The sequence below is a fragment of the Megalobrama amblycephala genome, linkage group LG14 (assembly GCF_018812025.1).
Source record: "Megalobrama amblycephala isolate DHTTF-2021 linkage group LG14, ASM1881202v1, whole genome shotgun sequence".
NCBI lineage: Eukaryota > Metazoa > Chordata > Actinopteri > Cypriniformes > Xenocyprididae > Megalobrama > Megalobrama amblycephala.
In genome coordinates, this window is record NC_063057.1 from 13,874,977 (window position 1) to 13,896,231 (window position 21,255).

Here is a 21,255-nt window from a genome sequence, read left to right on the forward strand (position 1 = left end):
GATTCGGATTTATTGCTCACATCCGATTTCTTTGTGTGGCTGTTCACATTAGGTTCTTAAATTTGGCTAATATCAGAGTCGAGTGTGAACTGGTCACAGTCCTAAACTGACCCGCATGATTTGGATGTATTGCTCAGATCCGATTTCTTTGTGTGGCTGTTCACATTAGTTTTTTTCAAATGTGGCTAATATCAGATTCGAATGTGAACTGGTCACAGTCCTGAACTGACCTGGGCAGCGTTTCCCAAAAGCATCGTAAGCCTAAGTTGATCGTAGCTCCATTGGTTTCAATGGAGCTACGATCAACTTAAGCTTACGATGCTTTTGGGAAATGCTGCCCTGCATGATTTGGATTGATTGCTCACATCCGATTTCTTTGTGTGGCTGTTCACATTAGGTTTTTAAATTTGGCTAATATCAGATTCGAGTGTGAACTGGTCACAGTCCTGAACTGACCTGCATGATTTGGATTGATTGCTCAGATCCGAATTCTTTGTGTGGCTGTTCACATTAGGTTTTTAAATGTGGCTAATATCAGATTCGAATGTGAACTGATTACAGTCCTGAACTGACCAGCATGATTCGGATTTATTGCTCAGATCCGATTTGTGTGGCTGTTCACATTAGGGTTTTTAAATGTGGCTAAAATCAGATTCGAGTGTGAACTAATCACAGTCCTGAACTGACCTGCATGATTCGGATTTATTGCTCAGATCCGATTTCTTTGTGTGGCTGTTCACATTAGGTTCTTAAATTTGGCTAATATCAGAGTCGAGTGTGAACTGGTCACAGTCCTGAACTGACCCGCATGATTTGGATTTATTGCTCAGATCCGATTTCTTTGTGTGGCTGTTCACATTAGTTTTTTTCAAATGTGGCTAATATCAGATTCGAATGTGAACTGGTCACAGTCCTGAACTGACCTGGGCAGCGTTTCCCAAAAGCATCGTAAGCCTAAGTTGATCGTAGCTCCATTGGTTTCAATCCATTGGTAGCTCCATTGGTTTCACATTAGGTTCTTAAATTTGGCTAATATCAGAGTCGAGTGTGAACTGGTCACAGTCCTGAACTGACCTGCATGATTTGGATTGATTGCTCACATCCGATTTCTTTGTGTGGCTGTTCACATTAGGTTCTTAAATTTGGCTAATATCAGAGTCGAGTGTGAACTGGTCACAGTCCTGAACTGACCCGCATGATTTGGATTTATTGCTCAGATCCGATTTCTTTGTGTGGCTGTTCACATTAGGTTTTTAAATGTGGCTAAAATCAGATTCGAGTGTGAACTAATCACAGTCCTGAACTGACCTGCATGTTTCGGATTTATTGCTCAGATCCGATTTGTGTGGCTGTTCACATTAGGTTTTCAAATGTGACTAATGTAAGATTTGAATTTGAACTGGTCACAGTCCTGAACTGACTCGCACTAAAGGCCACTAAAGTCAGGGTTTATGCATTCATTTATAAGGTGATGTGCTGTGGAAGTCAGCGAATTTGTTTGCAGATGGTTTTTCTTGTGTAGTTTTCACTCAAATTTTGTTTGTAAAGAGCTGTCATCTTAATATTTATAAGCATAACAGCTCACTGTCCCTCCACTGACTGACTTCGCTGCCGTCTTTCATATTCACGGTGACCAAAGACCTACCGGTATGTAAAATCTTTGGAGTTTCTCCAGTCAGCGCAGAATTGTGATAAATGTTGATCTAACATGATGTAAAAGTCACATTAATGCAAAACATCAGACTGTATCTTATTTAGGACCACATACGGAAGTGGCTCAAATCATAATTGAAATGATCAGATTCCATGTGGTTTGTGCTCTTCATACTTATGCTGTACCAACTACCATGCCATCCACCCAAACCTTGTCACCTTGGTTCACATGTGTTTGTGTAAATATTTTAGGTGTTTGTGTTGGCTTTCTGCAATGTTTGCATGAAGGAGTGTCGTCCTGTATAATATATGTTTACATGTTGAGTCTGAGTCAAGGGTTATGTCCTGTCCTTTGTAAATCAAGCTTAACATGTGTTATCATGAACCGTCTCTCACATGAACATCCATCATCTTCCTGTCTTCCACCTCCCAGCAATCTTAATACCCTACATCATGCTGTCACCTCCAACCTCTTCATTCCGCCTATCAGGGTTTTCTTCTGCCTCATTTTACTGGGACGAATGAGTAAACTCCACAAAAGTCAGACAGATGTGTGTCCTCCTAGTGGACCCAGAGAGTTTGACAGATGCTGCTAATTGTTGTTGGTGAACAGCTGCCGCTGCTCAACAGGGAGATTCTGTCAGCACCCTGCTGCTGTCATGTTCATTAGTAACAGAGAATGGACCGCTTTTGGCTCGGTTTTGGTGATGTGGAGGGATTTATGACAGCCAGACTGACTGCAGTAGTGGCTTTGTCTTGGAAAGCCTCTAGATGAGGAGTTTTCAAACTGCGGTCCAGGGAACCCCATGGGGCCACAAGGGGGTGCTGAGAGTTCTACAAACAAACAGACAAACAAAAAAAGATTAGCACAATGTATATTTTACGGCTGTCAAATTTATCTATCTATCTATCTATCTATCTATCTATCTATCTATCTATCTATCTATCTATCTATCTATCTATCTATCTATCTATCTATCTATCTATCTATCTATCTATCTATCTATCTATCTATCTATCGTTCTATCTATCGTTCTATCTATCGTTCTATCGTTCTGTCTATCTTTCATTCTATCTATCTATTGCTCTATCGTTCCATCCATCCATCCATCCATCCATCCATCCATCCATCCATCCATCCATCATCCATCTGTTGTTCCACCGTTCTATCTATCTATCTATCTATCTATCTATCTATCTATCTATCTATCTATCTATCTATCGTTCTATCGTTCTATCGTTCTGTCTATCTTTCATTCTATCTATCTATTGCTCTATCGTTCCATCCATCCATCCATCCATCCATCCATCCATCCATCCATCATCCATCTGTTGTTCCACCGTTCTATCTATCTATCTATCTATCTATCTATCGTTCTATCGTTCTATCGTTCTATCTATCGTTCTATCTATCGTTCTATCGTTCTGTCTATCTTTCATTCTATCTATCTATTGCCCTATCGTTCCATCCATCCATCCATCCATCCATCATCCATCTGTTGTTCCACCGTTCTATCTATCTATCTATCTATCTATCTATCTATCTATCTATCTATCTATCCATCGATAATTCTATCATTCTATATATCCTTCTATCTATCATTCTATCATTCCATCCATCATTCATCCATCCATTTGTCATCCCATCGTTCCACCGTTCCATCATTCCACTGTTCTATCTATCTATCTATCTATCTATCTATCTATCTATCTATCTATCTATCTGTCGTTCTATCTGTCGTTCTATCTATCGTTCTATCTATCGTTCTATCGTTCTATCTATCGTTCTATCTATTGTTCTGTCGTTCTATCTATCGTTCTATCTATCTATCGTTCTATCTATCGTTGTTTCGATCATTCTATCATTCTACCGATCATTCTATCTATCTTTTGTTCTATCATTCTATCTATTCTATTCAAATCTATCTATCGTTCTATCATTCTATCGTTCTGTCTATCTTTCATTCTATCTATCTATCTATCTATCTATCTATCTATCCATCTATCGATAATTCTATCATTCTATATATCTATCCTTCTATCTATCCTTCTATCATTCCATCCATCCATTCATCCATCCATTTGTCATCCCATCGTTCCACCGTTCCACTGTTGTATCTATCTATCTATCTATCTATCTATCTATCTATCGTTCTATCGTTCTATCGTTCTATCATTCTGTCGTTCTATCTATCGTTCTATCTATCTATCATTCTACCTATCTATCGTTCTATCGTTCTATCTATCGTTCTTTTGATCATTCTATCATTCTACCGATCGTTCTGTCTATCTTTTGTTCTATCATTCTATCTATTCTATCGCTCTATTGATCATTCTATCTATCATTCTATCGATCAGTCATTTCATCGTTTCAATCGTTTTATTATATTATTTTAATTATTTTACTATATTCCTATGTATATAAATTATTCTTTTTATCCATTTTGAAGTGTTTTTTTCTCACTCTATTGCCCTCTTCAGGTTGTTGCTGGAACTGCTCGAGCTTTTGTTTGATAAGTTGAATGCAGTGGCCCAGGCTCACAGTGTGGTTCTCCGTCACCTACAGCAGATTGTTGTCTCTCCCACTGGAGCCCATGAAGGGATCAAACTCTATGAGCAAGCTGATGTCTATGCCAAAATCCAAACCGTCCTACAGGTAAGTTTCTGGAAAGTCATTCGATAGAGCAGATCCAGGTAACTGGATAATATATTTAAAATCTGAAAGAATGCAGTGAAATATATGCAATATGTTAAAGTGGATTTTGCAAAAGACTATTCTGACCACCTAGCAATGCCCTAGCCACCAGACAGCAATGTGTTAGAAACCATTCAATGGACCTTAGCAACTGCAAATCTTCAGCATATTATTCATAGCAAATCCTTGGCAACTACCCAGTACTGAGAAACCACACACTTACTTAAAACTGTCATTTAAAACAAACAAATAAAAAATACTATTAACTGTTATTTACTAACTGTATAGTTAATTACTGGTAAACAGAAGGGCTGTTTACAGTTATTAGATGTTTCATGTCATGTCACTTCTGTAAAATGGTACAGGTGGAGAAAGAATGTGTGACAAAAGTTTTGTGAATAATCTACATTAACTCATCCCAAGTTAATTGGAAAAGGTTGTATTTTAGTGTGTATGTGTGTGCTTGTGTATTTGGCAACAGACTGATAGACAGGTGAGATTACCAGCTGTTCGTGTAAACTTTGAGAATCTCTCAAGAAACCCAACGTTTAGTGTCTGTTTGTGTGTTTGAAAAGTACTCGCTGGAAATCCTGCCTCAGGTTTTTCGTATGATTTATTTGCATTCATATTTCTTCGTTGGTTTTTCTGTGAAATTACAAAATTATTTTTGGTGCAAGACACCTTTACTAAAATTATAAGTCAACCACAAGGATAAAATAAAATAATTTCTATCAAAGGAGGTGTAAATGCTTCCCAAATGTTGGTGTTCCATCTCTCATTCCAATTCCATCTCTCTCCATTCTCTCTCATGGCATGTGCACTCTTTCAAAGCATTATTTTTCAGCTGCATGATAGTCTAGAGAGGATCCAGTCATGCAGTAGAGACAGGAATCAGGAGAAAGAGAGAGAGAAAGAGAGATGGGAGTGGCAGTGCAGCTTGGGAATGAGTAAATGGGTTTGTCATCACTCCATCACACAGGGTGAAGAGTCAGACTGTGACCTTGTATCTTCCTCCTGCATTTTTCTTAGTCCTCCTTTCAAAGCAGTCTGCAGAGCAGTAACGAAAGAACAAGCTCGGCCCTGCCAACTGTTGCTAAGGCCCCGCTGAGCTCCTCGCAGACCTTAAGTAACGAGGCGCATCTTTCTGAGAGGTGACTATAGAAGTCAAAATATGCATTTAACTGCCGTATGATGAGGGGTTCGACTGTGTGCGTGTTTGCTGCCTCTTTTTCAGCATTAATTAGCACAAGCACCTCACACCCTAGCTAGCAACAGATTAATTTGTTTATTTAAAGCCTTCACTTCAGCATGTATGCTGTGTCCGAAAGCTTAAAAATGGTGCTTTCGGAGAGTGCATTCCTAGGGAGGAAGGCATCAAGGCACGTCCGAATCCAATTTTAGCTTCACTTCCTGTCTTCTGTCATCAATCAATCAATCAATCAATCAATCAATCAATCAACAAACCAACCTACCTATCGTTCTATCGTTCTATCTTCACATTTCAGCAGTCAAAATGTTTCTGCAATTGCTGGATTTCCTGGAACGTCATAAGTTATTATGTCTATAAGTCTGTTTTGGACTTTCTGTGAGAGAGCGCCCTCTGGCTTTGAGTATGAATGAAACATACATTACATGAGATTGTTTAGCGCTTCATAATGTTTACAATGTTTCGAATATCTATCTTGTCTCTTTGAATTTAAACCCAGATTTATTCACATTGGCCCATGGAAACCTCTACGTGAACACACTTGCCCCAAAGTGTGCTGGTGACAAAATTACATTTTATTAAAAGTGCAGGGGACACGTCCCTTGCGTGATGTCACTGAAGACATATTTAAGACATCATTTAAGAGACAGATGTACTGTAAATACCCTGTATGTATGGAATTTTATAGTTTTTGTCGGCAAAAAAATTAAATAATCAGGTGGTAAAAATGAAGGAAAGGCAAAAAAACGAGAGGCCACAGGATGGGGAAATGTTCCTATACTGCAGAGTCATCCTGGCTTTGCTAAAAATGGATGATATTAAGTGTTCAGTGTGCTCCTTGCCCAAGCAGGCTGGTTGCCAGGGGCTGCGGAGTCTCCCGTGGTCACGGTGTGAGATAATGTAAGCTCTCGATGTGAATCTTCATTAAGGTAGATGAGGTTTTCCTAATCATTTGTGTTATTTCTCTCCTCCTGATCACATCGCCAAATTTCATCTGATCTCTTCTTCCCTTCACCTGACTGCGACAGTGTTTTGTCAGTTCAGACTGGTCCGTCATAAAAATACACAGCATCTTCTGAAGACGTGCAGAAAAGCTGCTCATTTTCTGTTTTCTCTTTGGAATGAAGAATGTAGGAGAGTGAGGAAGAGTACACCGTTTTTTTGTCTTTCTCTTTACTGATATTTTATTTTAAATGTATTATTTTTTTCTGTTATATTCACTCCGTACTGTTCTTTTTCTATGTATATTTCTTTTTCCTTTTCTTTCTTATTTCCTTTATTTTTGTTCTGTTTGTTTCTTTTTCTTTTCTTTCCTTTTTCTTTCCTTTTTTCACTGTCATTTTCTTTTTCTATCTTATAATTTTCTGTTATTTTCGGTCATTTCTTTTTCTCATACGGTGAAACTCTTGACTTGCGGGACTGTTCTTAGGTGTGAGTGTGAGTGTGACTTAGGCAAACTTCAGTCTCAGGTGAGAATGAAGGTCCTGTCCTCGTGCACTGATGCACCTGATGTTCTTGGTGTCACTTGTTGGGTTACCTTCACAATAACCTCTTGTTCTCTCATAGGTGTAGATGAGACCCTAACACACCCTTGTCTCTCTAGCTTAATACCGAACTTTTGTTACCAAGTTCCCTCTGTTCCTGTGGGAGACAGGAATTACATTGACCTTTCCAATACACTGAAGACATGAAGGCCATGGACAGATGGACCTGAGAGACATGTTATAATCTTTATTTCTTTCAGTTCCTGAATCTTTGAACTGTGGCTCGGCCATTCTTGAAGAGAGCTGAGCAAAAGTCTGTGAGTGTTAGAATCCATATTGAGCTTGTAAACCTGGTTCATAAAGGGCCATGCAGAGTTTTTTTTTTTTTTTTGGAGTGTGTGGTGTAAATAGATGACTTTTTGAAGTGGCTGTTGACTGAAATTTTTGCCCCCTTCAGACCAATCCTGAATTTGTCCTAGTACATAATTTATCCCTTTAAATGTCACTGAACAAAGGACAAAACTGGCAGTAGTAATTACAGATGTTTTAGTGGTTCTTAAATGGTTTGGCCATAGGACCAATATTTGCCCATAATCATTAAGCCATGAGCCAAATTTTTTGAAATTTGAACCAAGCAAATGTATTTCTCAAAAAGGGTTAACACACGCACAAGCACTTTACTTGACATACTCATATCACCAACATTGATGAACAAACAGTATAAGGTAAGGCTGACAAATAATATTTTTTTGTTAATATAATAAAGTTAGGAAGTGGAAGTGAAAACAAAGTGGTATTTTGGGTTAAGTTTACAAAAACATTGTTTTATGGTTGTGATAATGTTTTTTTTTAACAAAAGTAATCCCTGTATTGGTATTGATATTGAATAGATATTTGATTTTTGATTGATTTTTGATATTGACGAGATCAAGTGGCTGTTTTTTATGCTGACAGAACAATCCTGGATATACAGTGGGTACGGAAAGTATTCAGACCCCCTTAAATTTTTCACTATTTCTTATATTGCAGCCATTTGCTAAAATCATTTAAGTTCATTTTTTTCCTCATTAATGTACACACAGCACCCCATATTGACAGAAAAACACAGAATTGTTGACATTTTTGCAGATTTATTAAAAAAGAAAAACTGAAATATCACATGGTCCTAAGTATTCAGACCCTTTGCTCAGTATTTAGTAGAAGCACCCTTTTGATCTAATACAGCCATGAGTCTTTTTGGGAAAGATGCAACAAGTTTTTCACACCTGGATTTGGGGATCCTCTGCCATTCCTCCTTGCAGATCCTCTCCAGTTCTGTCAGGTTGGATGGTAAACGTTGGTGGACAGCCATTTTTAGGTCTCTCCAGAGATGCTCAATTGGGTTTAAGTCAGTTGTTGTGAAGCCACTCCTTCGTTATTTTAGCTGTGTGCTTAGGGTCATTGTCTTGTTGGAAGGTAAACCTTCAGCCCAGTCTGAGGTCCTGAGCACTCTGGAGACGGTTTTCGTCCAGGATATCCCTGTACTTGGCCGCATTCATCTTTCCCTCGATTGCAACCAGTCGTCCTGTCCTTCCGGCTGAAAAACACCCCCACAGCATGATGCTGCCACCACCATGCTTCACTGTTGGGACTGTATTGGACAGGTAATGAGCAGTGCCTGGTTTTCTCCACACATACCGCTTAGAATTAAGGCCAAAAAGTTCTATCTTGGTCTCATCAGACCAGAGAATCTTATTTCTCACCATCTTTTAGTCCTTCAGGAGTTTTTTTAGCAAACTCCATGCGGGCTTTCATGTGTCTTGCACTGAGGAGTGGCTTCTGTCGGGCCACTCTGCCATAAAGCCCCAACTGGTGGAGGGCTGCAGTGATGGTTGACTTTCTACAACTTTCTCCCATCTCCCGACTGCATCTCCGGAGCTCAGCCACAGTGATCTTTGGGTTCTTCTTTACCTCTTTCACCAAAGCTTTTCTCCCCCGATAGCTCAGTTTGGCCGGATGGCCAGCTCTAGGAAGGGTTCTGGTTGTCCCAAACGTCTTCCATTTAAGGATTATGGAGGCCACTGTGCTCTTAGGAACCTTAAGTGCAGCAGAATTTTTTTTGTAACCTTGGCCAGATCTGTGCCTTGCCACAATTCTGTCTCTGAGCTCTTCAGGCAGTTCCTTTGACCTCATGATTCTCATTTGCTCTGACATGCACTGTGAGCTGTAAGGTCTTATATAGACAGGTGTGTGGCTTTCCTAATCAAGTCCAATCAGTATAATCAAACACAGCTGGACTCAAATGAAGGTGTAGAACCATCTCAAGGATGATCAGAAGAAATGGACAGCACCTAAGTTAAATATATGTCACAGCAAAGGGTCTGAAAACTTGGGACCATGTGATATTTCAGTTTTTCTTTTTTAATAAATCTGCAAAAATGTCAACAATTCTGTGTTTTTCTGTCATATGGGGTGCTGTGTGTACATTAATGAGGAAAAAAATGAACTTAAATGATTTTAGCAAATGGCTGCAATATAACAAAGAGTGATAAATTTAAGGGGGTCTGAATACTTTCCGTACCCACTGTATCTAAATTATTGATATTATTAGTATGTTTAATGTTTTCTTACAGTAAACTTAATTATTGCTATGATTGATTTATTAGTTTGATTTTTGATTTTGAATTTTGATATTGATATAATTACTTTTTTGGTTGTTGACAGACCAATCCTGGAGCTTAATTATTCATTATTGATTATTTTAATATGGTCTTGATAATGTTTTTATTTTTTTTATAAAGTTCACTTAATCCTCACCGAGGCCCAAGACCTACGCTCTAGACTCTGTATCCCATTGTTAAGATAAAAATGATGGCATTCGTTGTAATCTCCCTCTTTGCGCTGTATTACTGTCCCTTCCCCTAAGCCTCACGGACTTGAGCCTGGGAATGATGGGTAAGAGGTTGAAGGGAACAAGAGCGTGAAAGGGGAAAAAAGAAAGGAAATTACAAACTTTCCACTTTGACAACTTGTTTAGATTTAGTGGGAGCCACACAGCCTCGGAGTAATTGGATTATACAGTGTTAGTGAGGCGTTTCATGCCCTGACAGTGATTAGTCTGGCAGCGAAGGGAGAGGCAAAGTGCTTCTGTTTCATGTCGGTGAGATAGACAGACACATGGCCTCTAAATGAGCTGTTGTGTACTAGCCTAAATGATCTATTGTAGCTGGCCATGGCTTGCATATTGCTTGAGGATTTGAAAGATTTCCACCACAGGGTTAATGATCATAACAGTTCATTTCCATGTTTTAAAATCCAGCGTTCATTTTTTCCCTCCAGGCTTTATGGTCGAGACACGCTGGTTGTTTTGAAAAGCGCCACTCTTATGTTCATTAATTACGACAGTAATTATGCATTCTTTTGTGATGTGCGTCTCTGTAATAGCAGCGGCCGTAGTGAGACCATACCGAGTATCGCTGAGGGGAATGCTAATGACATCTCGTAACGAGATGCTGCTCCAAGCATTGACCTCTCTATGCGATATGTAATATCTACATTGAACTAGAATGTCAGAAGTACTGTATACAATACAGGCTGAGAAAAGGCTCAGCGAGGCTTTTGAATCCATAGACGTCACAGTGTATCGCTGATGGGGTCAGCTTGTGTTTTTAGAGAAAGGTTTTTGGCTCTCTGGTGGCAAGTAGTTGTCTGGTGACATGGGTCTTAGTCTTGAACAAATCTGTTTTTCATCTTGGAGGCTCACACTCACTCTAAAGGTCTTTGCACACTGAGTCTGAAATTCGCATCTGAAATTTCCGCACATTAAAAATAAATACGACCTCAGATCGGATCGTATCAGGTTTGATTTTCTGCATTTTTCACATCCGTGGCACGCATTTTGAGAGACGTTTTGACAATTCAGTGCCACCGTACAAGCAAACGCCAAATTCCAGAATGCCAAGTTGATCCACGTCATCTACAGCACAAAGCAGCAGCAAACAAAGTGCGGAATACAAAGAGACAGAATATAAAGACAGATTGTTCCAGTATCACTAGCAAAGCATCAAATTGAGCCACTGACATCCAGAAGTAAACTTTAAAAACGCTCGGGATAATCACGCAGCTCCTTGATGAAGTGGAACTCTCCTTCCTCTATCTCTACGCAATCTCGGGATTGGATGGACCCAATATTTCCTCTTTTTAAGAAGAGAGGACAACTAAATCATTCTCACTGCTTGAAGACTCCATTTTGTATTGTTTTGCGTTTTTTTTTTTTTTTTTTTTTTTTTTTTTTTAGCAACGGATTCATTAATATGCATCGGACTCAGAGTGCAATTTTTAGGATCACGAATACGAAAAAATGCATACGAAATTTTTGGACTCAGTGTGCAAAGGCTTCTTGTATTCTTGTTTTAGTTTTGGGTTTAGGTTTAGGTTTGTTTTTTGTTGTGTTGTTTTTTGTTTGGTTTGTTTTGCTTTGTCTTTTTTATTTAATTGTTTATTGAATAGATATTTGATATTGACAAGATATTGAGTTTTTTTGAAGTGGCTGTTATTAATTAGTATGTTTCATATTGTTTTGATAATATTTTCTGGACTCATCCATGGTCAGTAGCACCGTGATTAGCATCAAATATAACAAATATGCTGCTGTTGATATTAGATCATTCGTGTCTCTATTCATGTGTTTATCAGACACCTATGTGTGCTTATATTATTATGAGTAATGGTATCCATGGAGACAGAATCCCAGCTTCATAATTTCCCATTCTTCATAATAATGATAATAGTTTTATTGTCAGTCATTTCATACATTTTTAATTGCACCATTTAATTGCACAGTTTGGTATTTTTTGTGCGATTTTAAAAGTTATGAAGGTCATGCATGCACCCATTTTCTAAAAAACACTTCAGAAATGGTCATGTTTTGGTGTCAGATGCCTTGTAGGAAACCACGGAACAAGAGAAAATGTTTTCTTCGCAATCTCAAGAGGGGTAGACGAGAGGCAGGAAGCTTTGTTTATTTCCCTCGTTTCTTAAAGCACTTTGCAAACGTCTATCATCAGAGAGCAGGTGCTCACCTGCACATCCTTCAACACTGTTTTTCTTCTTTAATTAGCTTGATTTGCGGCTAATAGAGGGGATGAGTGCTGCTTTTCACTGTTCATTAAATTGAGAATGTGTCCTCAAAGACAAGGGGCTGGGTTTTAAGGTTCACTAAAGATTAACTCTTGGTTTTCCAGCCACTTTGCTAAACTTTGTAATGGTTTTGAGCCGTGAGGAAGCAGAATTGTTGTAATAGCAGTCGGTTATACTGACGCACATGCATTCATGCACATCACAAATCCAGCCAGTGTGCTCTGTGTTTATTATCTGGTGTGAAAAGCCATTTGCTGTTTCTCACAGGCTCTTGTTTCCCAAGCCCATTTTCAAGCTGGTCTTTTCTTGGAAGAGGCCATGAATATTGATTTTTTCCCTTCTGTTAAAACAACCTAGTCTTTAAGGCTCCAATAAAGAAGAGGGCTTGTGAAATGAACGTCCGGAAATGGAAGGGTCCAGAGTGTGTCCATCACGTAACTGCTGCTCAAAGTGGTGATTTTATTTTCTATTTTGTCCTCCCTTTTCTTTAGAAAAAGGTCATTTGGAGGATGTTTACTAAGGAAAGTCAATGATAATCATTCATTTACTAGGAATCTACCAAACTACTATATTGTCAGAACCGACTAGTCGATCTTGACCCATCTTTGGTGTTTTCACAAGGTCATTTGCAGAAGAGGTTTTTCTCCTTGAAGACACAGATTGGTGTATAAATTAACTGCCCTTTCAACACTGATATGACCCCGCTATTCTGGCTCTGAGACTTCACTGTAATGTAAAACAGGTCTTTTGTTAGTACGTGTCCATCCATGGGTGGCATAAATCATAAGTGGGCTGCTCTTTGTATCTGTTTGACGTGGTGCTTTTAGACGTTGCTGCTGGAGATCAGCAGTTTGTTCTGCATGTTTTATTGCCAGACTCATTCGAGAGTTCTTTGTGTTGTTGGCGGAGCTGCCTCTGTTGTTTCCACCTACTTGTTTGGTGTTTTAAAATGGACACAGCACTGCTGCTGCCCACGCTTCATCCCTGTTGTTACGGAAAAATGAAGGCTGCTCTAATAAGCCGCATTATAATGGGGACGAAGACACTTCTGATGAGGCATGAGGCGCTTTAGTGAAAGTGACCTTGCTGGCTGTGGTGGTGGTATAATGAGTTCTGTCTTCAAGTTTTCCTCCCTTCATCTTCTTATGTTTTTCTGTTAAATGTCTTGCAACAAATATTTTCATGCACTTATAGTACTCACAAACCGTAAAAAAAAAAAAATACACTGCTGCTGTTTCTCTGGCACTGAAACGTAAGACTAACAATATGGGCAGTGATAATAAGGACACAGGAAAAACCTGTAATTAATTAGCAATTAAAACTAGATTTTCGACATCCACTTTGTGATATTATTTCAAATGAACTCTCATGTTCACTTTGTATCATAGTTGTTGTCACTTGTTCTTGTTCTTCGTCTTCTTTAATATTAGTTGTTATGCCAATTCCAAAGACAAATTTCTATTCTATGGCACATTGAATGGTTAATAAAGCGTAAAGTAAATAAAATAAGAGCCATATGAGGGGGGACTGCATTGTACTGAAGGAATGGCCCGTTCATTTTTGTTGTTTGCTTTGCCGGGATGAATTTGCTGACTGATCACTTTCTAATCTCTCTTGTACATCTCTCTCCATCTGTCTCCCTTCCTGTGTTTACTGTTTTCTTCATGAAATCTCTCTTTCTTTCTCTTTCTCCCATCATCCATCCATCCTCCATGGTTAATTGCCTTAAAAGTTCCGTGTTCCCTTCTCTGAGGTCACTGAAGTGGGTCCAGACTCCTTCATCAGGCAAACGCTGGCATTTAATTAAGTTGGGGGTCTACATGCGCGACCCGCTCCATCACTGGATCAGATGGGCATTAGTAATTAATAATCTGACAGGAATGTAACGGGCTGGCCGGATTGGACTTGTCTCTGGGTTGAGGAATGGCTGTTGATGAGGCTTCCCCTCCTCTCATAGACTGTTCCCTTCTTATCTCTGTTTAATTATGCTATTATCAGTCAGATGTAGTTCCATCTGTCCTTTCCTAATTCCATCTCCACTTTGGACTGTTTTGCAGCTGGGATTTAGAAATAGACCAAGCAAATTGCTTCACTAAATTATGGAGCCATTGGAAAATGGCTTGCTAATTTGTGGAAAAGTTTACTTGAACTTCTTTTTCAGTACTCTTGCAGCTGTTTGAACCTCCCTTAATGGTTATGGATAGTGTTGAATGGGATATTCATGAACTCGGATGTGCAGTTTTAATCAGAGTTAATGGGATTTTGCTGGCGGACATGGCAAGTGTTTGAAGTCACACAGACAGACTGGAAAGATGTGGGCCTGAGACAAACCTAGAAACAGATTCATTCAGAGTCAGACTGATTCTAGACTAAGGATATGCATAACTTAACTACATATTTTACAAAATGTATTTTAAGACTTTTTTTTGCGTAAAGCGCTGTACAGTGTTGATATGTTTGTTCAAAAGTTAAAACGTTTGGGGTCAGCAAGAGTTTATTTGAAAAGAAATTAATACTTTTATTCAGCAAGGAAGCATTAAATTGATCAAAAGTGGCAGAAACAAATTTTTTGTTCATCAAAGAGTACTGTCAAATGTATCACAGTTTTCACAAAAATATTAAGCAGCACAACTGTTTTCAACATTGATAATAAGAAATGTTTCTTGGAGACCAAATCAGCATAATATAATAATTTCTGAAGGATCATGTGACACTGAAGACTGGAGTAAAGGCTGCTAAAAATCCATCTTTGCCATCACAGGAATTTATTAAAGGGGTGGTTTATTATGATTTCACTTTTTTAACTTTAGTTATTTTGCTGTTAGAGCATAAACAACATCTGCAAAGTTAAGATGCTCAAAGTTCAAAGCAAAGCGAGATATTTTCTTTTAAAGAATTCTCTATTTAAGGACTACAACAAATGGCTGGTAGGGACTACAACGAGCTTCTTTCTGGGTTGGTGACATCACTAACCCTAAAATTTACATAAACCCTGCCCCCGAGAACATGTAACAAAGGGGGTGAGGCCACATTATTACATTACAGTATGTAACACAAATGCAATAGCATGTCATAAAAGCAAGATGACAACATGACAAGTTATAACCGTAATTAAACTAAACTATACCTGTTCTATCTTCATGCAGCATATATTCTCTGGCTCTGTAGGATCTTACAACAGTTCCCACACAAGCGATGTATAGATTATCATGAAAGAATATGCTAATTAATGACTTTAAGATAGTTAACTCCACATCAGCTGTTAACATGAGGTAACGTTAACCCTCAGGGGTCTGAGGTTTTTTGGGGCCCTGGAGAAGGTTTGACATGCCCTGACATTTGTGCTTTTTTCAGTTGTTCATAAACGTATTAATGGAAAAAGTGTCATTACACTGTATTAAGCACAAACTAAGCTACAATAATATGTGAGAAAAATGTATGTACATGTTTGTATTTTTGAAGGAATAACATTTATGCATGGTTATTGAAAAAACTAAAAACTTAAGTCACTGAAATAAAGCCAAAAAATTATATATTAAATTTGTGTTCACAAGACTTCTGGGTATTGTAGGTTGTAGACTAGAATTTTTGCTTCAGAATGAGGTAAAAATTATGCTGCCTGCTTGTTCATATAAAACAATAGAGAGATTTAAATTTTCTGAAACATCTTTGGTCAAGAAACACCGTATGCGTGGAGGCGTGAATCCTCATTAATAATGGGTGATTTACACCTGAGAAGACAAAAGAATTGCATAAAGAGCTCTAATGAGCTGCATAAATAATGAGCTCTTTCAGTCAGGTAGGCTGTGAAAAAAATCATGTCTCAGCTCATCATGGTGTAAATCAAACATACAGAAAAAACTGCAATACTGTGAAATATTATTACAATTTTAAATAATGGTATTCTATTATATACTTTAAAATATAATGTATTTCTGTGATACAAAGTGTCTGAACAGTTATGTTACCTCTATGGCATTTCATATAGGCTTTTAGCTTAAAAGCATGCACATTTGGAGAAATATTGATGGATTCTCATATGTTTGTCAATTTTCTATACAGAGGAGTAATATTTATTCAATATTTATTGTCTTCACTATGAGCGCTGGATACTGTTTTCAATTCATACTTGCAGCCGGAGGGCGCTCTGTACACCTTTAGTCCGCAAATCCATATAAAGAAGAAGAAGAACCAGGAACTAACTGCATGTCTTCTAGAGCTCGCTAACCATGGCTTTAACATCCAAATAAACACTTTTCAAGACAATAAATACACGATTGAGACAATGTGTGCATGCATTGCCTCAGAATTTGCCTCTGAATAGCGCAGGCTCTGTGGGTGTGGCCGCATTAGCGGATAATGAGCTGAATCACGGACTTCTGACATGGCTCTCTTTTCATACAGATTACATAAACAGAATTTTTGTTTTCGATTTGACTTGCACGATTTAAAACCTGGCATTTCAACGTGTCTTGAGCTCCTGAAAGTCTGCCGTCGTCTTGAGTGCAGCAGCTCATTTGCATTTAAAGGGACACACACAAAAACGGAGCGTTTTTGCTCTCCCTCAAAAAGCAACAAATTTAACATGCAATAAAAAAAAGATCTGTAGGGTATTTTGAGCTAAAACTTCACATACACACTCTGGGGACATCAGAGACTTATTTTACATCTTGTAAAAATGGCATTATATGACCCCTTTAATATATTTATATATACTTCAAACAAATATATTTAAAATATATTAAATTAGAAAACAGTTTTTTTCCCCTGTATTTTTGATCAAATAAATGCAGCCTTGGTGAGCATAAGAGACCTCTTTCAAAAACATTAAAAAGTCTTACTGACCCCAAACTTATGAACAGTAGTGTATATATATCATTAGTCTAATAGTGGGGAGAAACGATATGCAGATGAATAAATATTAAATGATTTAAATTATGATAATAATATTGTCAATAACATTTTCTGTAGGCTATATTATGCTTTTTCTTGCAGTATAAATACAGTATAAATGATTATATATGCATGAAAATATACTGCTGTCTTTATATTTTAGTAAAGGAGTCTTTTCACAAGCAGTCATCTCATTTGGGTGTCCTTGGCATCAAAAAGTTTGACCCGTTTGCTTGTGTTTCTAAAGTGCAGGGCTGCCTGCAAGTGCACTAATAAACTGTTTATCATAAGTGCATGTAGTGGAACAGCTGCTTAAAGTGTCAAGAAGTCAAATGAATTTGGTTGTTTACTGTAATGTATGCCTAATTAAACATTTGAATATTGCATGTCACTCAACAATCTGCTCTTATGCTCTCTCAGGTGCTGCTAATGGACTACCTGGACGTCAAAAACACCCGTAGCGCTGCAGAGCCCTCTGCCCAGCTGTCCTACGTCAGCACCGGCGGAGACTTTGGAGCATTCTTCTCCAAGAAGAAACCTGTCCGACCCAAACAGTCTCTATTCAAGTAAGTTTATTCGTGCAGGTTGATTCAGGAATTGAATTGGAATCGAAAAGGCTGCAGCAGAGAAGGACCACACGAAAAGGCTGTGTTAAGTGCCTCATGGGAGACCATTTTCTCCTTACGCTTAGGTTTACAATCCATCAGATACGTTAGATTTCAGGTTAACTTAAAACAAAAACCCTTGACCTGCTTTTCCTATGTGGTTTTTAACTTTTGTCAACTTTCTTTTGCAGATTTGAGTCGTCTTCCCACGCCATTAGCATGAGCGCGTACTTGCGAGAGCAGCGGAGGGAGCTCTACAGCAAAAGCGGGGAGCTGCAAGGTGAGCCAGGGGAAGGGGGGAGGCTGAATGAAAGGGCCGGAGAGTAAGGAAGGAGACTGCAGGTGCAGTGTGAATAGAATAGAAGGAGTGAATAGCGCGATGATGGAGAGGAGGCCCTGAAGTCATCAGGGTGAAGAGTCGTTTAGCTATGTATCATCTACCTGTTAGAGCTTCTTCTTTTGTTCAGCGTCTCTGGGCTACAGACACGTACACGCACATCCCGCCGGAGTGAGACAGACATGCCAGAGAGCGTCTCTTTCTCTCCCCTCCTCTCTCACTCTTCAAAATGACCTTGCAGTTTCAATCAGCAATGCTTGACAGTTGTATGTCCCTTCTTGTTTTTCTTTTTCCTTTTTTTCCTCAAGCAATCCCTGTGAGACACACACTCTGTGAAATGATCGAGAGGGAGCATAAGGTGTTAAGAAAAGAGAAGTGAAGGACGCATAGAGGGAGAGAGGTGAGAGGCAGATGCTTCTCACACCATTCAGAAGTACAGACAGGTTGTTTTCTTGACAAAAAGTTTTGTACTTCTTCAGTAAAAAAGGGAAACAGAATACAGAACATACTCTCCAGCTGCCTATTGAAGCTTTTGTGTCTCTGTTTGTTTGTATTTATTTATTTTTATTTATATGCAGTTTTATCATTTTTCTTTCTGTTTATTTTTTCTCTGTTGATTCACATTTTATTTTGCTGTTTATTTTTTTTGCAGTTTTATTATTTTTCTGTGTGATTATTTGTTTATTCACAGTTAATTTTGCTGTTTCAAAATATTGTTCATTTATTTTGCTGTTTAATTGTTTTGTGATTTAATTATTATGTTTGTTTATTTTTTATTTATTTTGCAGTTTATTTATTATGCTGTTTATTTCATTTATATTTATTAGGGCTGTAAAAATTAATGTGTTAATTTTGCTATACATTTTTTTTCTCAGTTTAACGCATATAAAATATTTAATATAAAATATACAAATATTTAATGCACTTAATGCAGCTGTCTTTATTTCTGTCATCCTTTGGCTGCGCTAGTATATGAACAAGCTATCATTCATTCAAGTGCTATTAAACCATTCAAGCATGATAAGACGCAAAAAAAGAAAAAGAAAAAAGAAGAACTCAAATCTGTACTGGCACGCTATCGGTAAAGTGGCTCTCTGTGAACAAACACCCAAAATCTGCACACAGAATACCAGTAAATAAAATGAATGAATAAATTACAAAATAAATAAATAGCATAATAAATGGTTCCATTTGTTAAAATTCATTAACTACATTAGTTAACAAGAACTAACAATGGCAAATACTTCTAAAGCATTTATTAATCTTAGTTCATGTCAATTTCTGTATTGAGTTCTCTTTTTTTACACAAAATTGTCAAAATTCCTGTTTTGTTGCGTATCCTCACAAGCACAGTCTTAAATGAGTTAAAAAGTGTTAAATGAACATAAAGAAAATAGGATGTTTGTCAGATCCACATCATGTGCGTCAGGTCTTAAAGTGACAGCAGCCTAATAAACCTGCTGCTGTCTATCATTAATGTTAATCAAAGAACAATAGACAAAGAGAAAATCACTCACTCCTCTTGACTGAATAACTTTTGTTGCTTTAATAAGGATTAATCTATATTCAATTCATAATTTATGCAGTGTTTGATTATTCAATTTCTGTATATTTACCTGTTAGACCTACCTGAAAATCTTAAATCTGAAAATCTTAATAGGTTACTATCAAACTCATTCAGAATCAAATGTAAACATCCAAATAAATACTATACTTACATGATCTGATATGCTGCATGACAAACACTTTGTAAAGATCCATTTTGAGGGTTATATTAGCTGTGTGAACTTTGTTTATGCAATGTATTATAGAGTTGTGAGCTTGGGGGCGGGGAGCAAGAGCATTTAAAGGTGACACGCACTGAATCGGCGCATTTTTAATAATGCCCCAAAATAGGCAGTTAAAAAATGGAATAATAAAAAATATATGGGGTATTTTGAGCTGAAACTTCACAGACACATTCAAGGGACACCTTAGACTTATATTACATCTTGTGAAAAAGGGTTCTAGGGCACCTTTAAACATATTATCTTATTCATAGTTGAAATATACAGATTCTTCTCTTTTTTGTGTGTGAATTTTCCCACCTCTCCATAGTTTATAATATACTGGTTTAAAACATCTTCAGGATGAGTCAATAGTAACATTATTTTTATTTTTGTGTGAACTATCCCTTTAAAGATTTTGCTTTGGTATTCAATATTCTTAAGGTGTGGCATCTTTGCAAAGCACACCAACTGTTTTTTTTTTTCTCTGGCGCACAGCTCTTCAAGTACAAATTCAATTGATAGCCAATCACAGTCGACCCGTCGGGCACAAAAAGAGCAAGGTGAATGTGGAGATTAATGAGATAAGGAAGTAAATGGGCTCCTAAGACTCTTACGGTGTTCCTTCAAATGCTTCTCAAGTGATAGAAGGAGAACATTTGATTGGTTGAGCACCTCGCACCACCAAATAGGAGATGAATTTCCACTGTTCGTTTGTGCCGTCACAATACATGCGCTGTGTCTGTCGTCTGAAAGGACGAGAGGAGATTGAAGGGATGAAATAATTTAACAGAAGGAATAAGTCGACTCGGTAGAGGGAGGGAAGAGAGAGTTGAAAGTCATTGTTTCATTGCGTGAGCAGAGGGGCCATTCATGGATTTCTTAAGGAATAAATTAGAAAAATGACAATATGTATTGAAGCCGACACAGGAATGTTTCGTATTTTAATTAAGTTTTCAGCCACACAGACATCCAAGACTAAAGCATTATGGCTAGTAGATGGTCTGATCTATCTGAATGGTTGTAAAGAAACTTTTCAAAGTCACAAAATGCTCTATAAATAAGTAGATCCTGCATTTAGTATAAGGCCCTCTTAAAACAATCTTTACTGTCTTTTAATTCCATTGACAAACAGTATGTTACATATACATAGGCATTTATCATAATATCCAATTTTTTTGACACAATTCAGTCACAGTGCAAGGCTGTACAGTACAGATGTTTAAACATCTGTTCCTTTGCAGTGCAATTTTCGCCAGTAGGGTCGCAAGTGCATGAGGATTTGATCTATTGAGTTAGCTAAGCACCGTACTGCTTTCCGGTGACATATAATGGTAAAAATTTCTCCATCTGCTGTAAATAAAATAGCGCTTCGCCAGTCTTGGTGCAAACAGCTTTGTCAGAGTTGCGTGAGACTGCAATTATGTGCGTGTGCGATGTCATGTGGAACATCTTTGAGTGAATGTGTGTGTGTGTTTGTAGCAGTCATTATAAAAC

The 21,255-nt window shown here is 37.9% G+C and overlaps 1 protein-coding gene across 3 annotated transcripts in view; it reads left to right on the plus strand.

The window, feature by feature from the left end:
• The window catches only part of exoc4 (exocyst complex component 4), a 154,843-nt gene that overhangs the window by 22,584 nt on the left and 111,004 nt on the right, over nt 1–21,255 (plus strand). For 2 of the 3 annotated variants that reach the window (XM_048156835.1, XM_048156836.1), the window contains exons 7-9: nt 4,135–4,309; nt 17,471–17,616; nt 17,847–17,935. In XM_048156835.1, coding sequence (XP_048012792.1) covers nt 4,135–4,309; nt 17,471–17,616; nt 17,847–17,935 — 410 coding nt within the window. Of the gene's footprint in view, nt 1–4,134; nt 4,310–17,470; nt 17,617–17,846; nt 17,936–18,300; nt 18,393–21,255 lie in introns of all 3 variants that reach the window. The other variant, XM_048156837.1, reaches the window with a different exon arrangement.